This window comes from Austrofundulus limnaeus, unplaced genomic scaffold (assembly GCF_001266775.1).
Source record: "Austrofundulus limnaeus strain Quisiro unplaced genomic scaffold, Austrofundulus_limnaeus-1.0 Scaffold25, whole genome shotgun sequence".
Taxonomy (NCBI): Eukaryota; Metazoa; Chordata; class Actinopteri; order Cyprinodontiformes; family Rivulidae; genus Austrofundulus; species Austrofundulus limnaeus.
Window position 1 is genome coordinate 3,227,134 of NW_013952427.1, and position 3,793 is coordinate 3,230,926.

General features: G+C 41.0%; 1 protein-coding gene across 2 annotated transcripts in view; it reads right to left on the reverse strand.

Moving 5' to 3' along the window:
• fkbp8 (FKBP prolyl isomerase 8) overlaps nt 1-3,089 on the reverse strand; it is a 15,657-nt gene extending 12,568 nt beyond the window's left edge. The window contains exons 1-4 of one of the 2 annotated variants that reach the window (XM_014004641.1): nt 2,991-3,089; nt 2,254-2,514; nt 1,794-1,963; nt 1,597-1,685 (exon numbers count right to left, since the gene is read on the reverse strand). In XM_014004641.1, coding sequence (XP_013860095.1) covers nt 1,597-1,685; nt 1,794-1,963; nt 2,254-2,494 — 500 coding nt within the window. In that variant the 5' untranslated portion in view covers nt 2,495-2,514; nt 2,991-3,089. Of the gene's footprint in view, nt 1-1,596; nt 1,686-1,793; nt 1,964-2,253; nt 2,515-2,718; nt 2,922-2,990 lie in introns of those variants that run through there. The other variant, XM_014004642.1, reaches the window with a different exon arrangement.
• Between the last annotated feature and the right edge of the window lie 704 nt (nt 3,090-3,793).

Sequence of the window (3,793 nt, forward strand, 5' to 3'; positions counted from 1 at the left end):
GAAGAGCGTCATTTCCTGATGTCTGCCAGTGGATCCTAACAGTGTGGAGCAGAGTGAATGAGTCCACCATCACCAATGGGTTCTGTAAGGCTGAACTGCTACGTGAAGAGGGCACCACAGCCTCAGAGCCAGCATTACCCCGGGAGGACAGCGACACAGAAAGCAACACTGAACAGATACCGCTGTGTGAAGCAGCTTTTCTCAGCTTGTTTAACTCCGACACTGAAGAAGAGGACTTCGATGGTTTCAGTGCGCCGGAGGACGATGAATGAGACGTTWTGTTGGACCAGAAACTGTTAAAGAAAACTTCCAAAATAAGGTCAGTTAAATGAATCGTATTCCTCCGAACATTAATTCCTAAAGGTTTGCTTTTTATGTTTTGATGTTGAATTCACTTTTTTGACGACAATTTTGGGTGTACTGTTTTTTTTTTTTTTATGTTGGGGGTGCGGCTTATAGTCCGGTGTGGCTTATATGCTAATGTTCGCAGGGCTTTTTTTAAATGGCAGGTGCGGCTTATAGTCTGATGCGGCTTATAGTCCGAAAAATACGGTATTTACATTGGCTGCGCACRGCTGCGCAGGGCGGCGGTGAGCGGATGGCGATCTGTAAAAATTACAACAGGTCCTATTTCTGCCAGACTCCGGAGCTGCGCCGGAGTCAAGTTTTAAAGATTACATCGCACCAACAGGAAAAGGAACGAGCACAACATCCGTATTTTCAAAATAAGACACTATTCGGCAGAATAATTTGTCGGAATAATGTCAAAATTGCAGCTATCTTAATAAATATATGGATATATTTCTACACAAATGCTGTCAGAATGTATGGGAAGCAGATGGAAACGTAGCATGAAGCATATGTGTACACACAHGATACACGTGGATTTTATTTTGAAATCAGAAGTTTCAGAAAGACGACAGCGAGACAGTTTCAATATAGATACCAAAAGCCTTTATATCGTCATTTTCAGTTGTGTTTAGAGTTCGTCTTTCACAGTATTTTTTGCTGTTATCACTGAATTTATCACGCGATCTCCTTCCTGCACACTCTGTCGGACCGGAGCGGAGCAGAGGCTGTATAAATTGAGACACAAACAAACACCTGTGACCTGCGCACCGCAGCAGAGCGGAGACGCATGTAATGTAAACTGTAAATGTGAAGAGCCTCTCTGCTTTAAAACTAAGTTTAATTTCTTTTCATAACACACTTTTGCCTTTGTTTTATTTTTCTTGATTTTGTTGTTATTTTCTTTATGTTGTTCTGTAATTTGAGCTGTCCACTTGTGACTGAATGAGCCAGGTTTGAACAGGGCTGAGCTTTATTACCCCAACCTTTATTTTCCTACGCCTTGTATATAGCAGGGAGCGGTGGAGAATACTTTGGATTTTCTTGTCTCTTTTTAAACAACGTGGCTCAAAAGTTAGTTAGTCAGGATCTTCCCAAATCTGTCCTTGGCATAGGCAAGTCTGAGATATAGATTAGCAATGACTTGATACGGCAGGGAAACCAGTGCTCCTAACAAGCAGTGGGTTTTARGCTTGTTAAAATACATAGAACCTACTGACTTTGAAGAAGTTCAAAACAGTTTCCTACCTTCCCCGGACACCATATGCATATTTAGCATCAGTGTGAATGAGAGCCTTTTCTTCAATTTCCATGAGCTGCACTGTCAGATCCAGTGCCTATATGGAGACAATTGTTTCTGCAGTAAATTATACTGACACACACATATGAAAAGACAGCCATAACCGTTCCAGCATAAAAAAAAAAACACAACCAATATTTGGTACCTGGATAACGTCACCATCTCCCAAAGTGAAGGAAAGGCCGTGCTGCTCCTCTATAAGAGTACCATCCATCAGGTGTGTTTTAAGATTGATCTTTACACTCTGTCCTTTCAAAGGCCGACTGTCTCGTCCCCTTCCTGCCTCAAGTGCCTTTTTCTTCAACTGGTTGTTACCTACAAGCACATAAATGTCATATGACTATACCAGAACATTTCAGTTGCCATGAAGATATTTTACATTAAAGTCTATTCAAAAATAATCACATCACATCTTGTTGTAGATACTTTAGTGTATGTTTAAGAGCTTTTATATACTTTGAATGAGACAAAAAGTAAAATAAACGTCTCGGGTGCTGTCTTAGATCAGATAGTGAAGTTAGCTTAGACATCTAACCCCTAAAGTTTAAGCAAAACCATCAGCAAGAATCATTTCTGTGTCGTGTTTAGTGACATTTCTAACAAACCTAATACATCCAGCCATTCATCGACTCTGCCTGAAGGTTCTGGCTCCTCTTCTGCTGTTTTCTTTTCCGTGTCATCTGTCTTTTCCCCCTTCCCGCTGCCGGCATCTTCCAAAGGAGGAAGGTCGTCGTCAATGTCTTCCTCATCTAAAATCTCAAAGTCTTCCCCGCTGTCCAGCAACGACGTCCGGCTGGTCTTCTTAGCAGCAGCAGGAGCACTTCCGTGTTCGTCTGTCTCCTCCATCAGTCTCCTAAACACATCCCCTTTACATGAAGGATAGAAAACGACGTGAAATTATGCGCTTGTGGGGACATTTCTAACTCGATATAAGCCCTAACTATAAGCTCAGCATGCACAGTCTCATGTAAACAAGTCACGTGATAACTGTTTCCAGAAGMACGTCGAAACATTTACCTTAATTTCAACAAATAACGCTGTTGCACGGTCACAGATTTATCCACACTTACCAGTAAAGTGTTGTGCATCGACAACAAAGCTAGCCACACCTTTTCAGAAGTTTCTATAACAAGTTTTCTTTTTTTTTTCCCCTGCAGCTAAATCCCCAAGCGGCTAGCAGGGCAATGCTAACGCAGCTAGCATTAGCTGTGGACTATCGAACCAGTTATTACACATTAAATTAATGTTTTCAATCATCAATGTACGACGAGCCACGGAAGGTATCCCTTTCACATAGTGAGCCTAAATGTAAACACGTAAAATAAAATCAACAATAGCCTACCTCTCAAACTGGCTTATTTCGATCCTGAGCTGCGTCTCCTTTCGMCCTGCTTGCAGTGAAGTTGGTTTAATATTTGACAGCAGGGTGCAATGACAAGACGACGAGATGATGCTTCTCAATATGAGTCYAACTTCACAGTCATACATGTTAACCTTGAGCACTCCAGGTCAAGTTAATATTTACCTCAGAAATTCAAAATAACTGCAGTTTAGGAGATTGCAGTGTATCTTTAATTCAAAAGCTTTTAAAAGTATTGTCATAACCTTACAAATAATTATTTTGATGCATTCAATGCCTCCAGGAGCAATGGTATCTAGGATTTTTCTGAGGGGGCCATCAAGGGGTCACAATATTCAYAGAGGGGCCAAGTATTTGTTCAGCACACAAATCCCTGGTTTTGGTAAGGTGTATATATTTAACAAGTCACACATTTAAATGCTTGTCATATAATTTTTTTAAAAGCTTGCACAGTAAATTCTCCTTACCAATTTTACATGCATTTTTTACAGTACATGGATAAAATACATATACTCTCAGACACAGCATGTGAGAGAATCCAGTCATCATTTGTGAGCTGAAAGACTTTTTCTGCAGGATTGTTCTAATTTTAAGAGCAGAAAAAAAAACTTCTGTCACTTTGATTGATGCAGGACTTTTCTAATTGGCTCATTAGCGCCTCTAGGGTTTGGACGTGGAACTGCACACAGCTTTATCATTCTTGGGCAAAGGGCAGATGAGTGATAGAACAGAGGCACTTCAGGGGGCCAATCAAATTTCAGCAAGGGCCAATGCCCCTGTGGCCC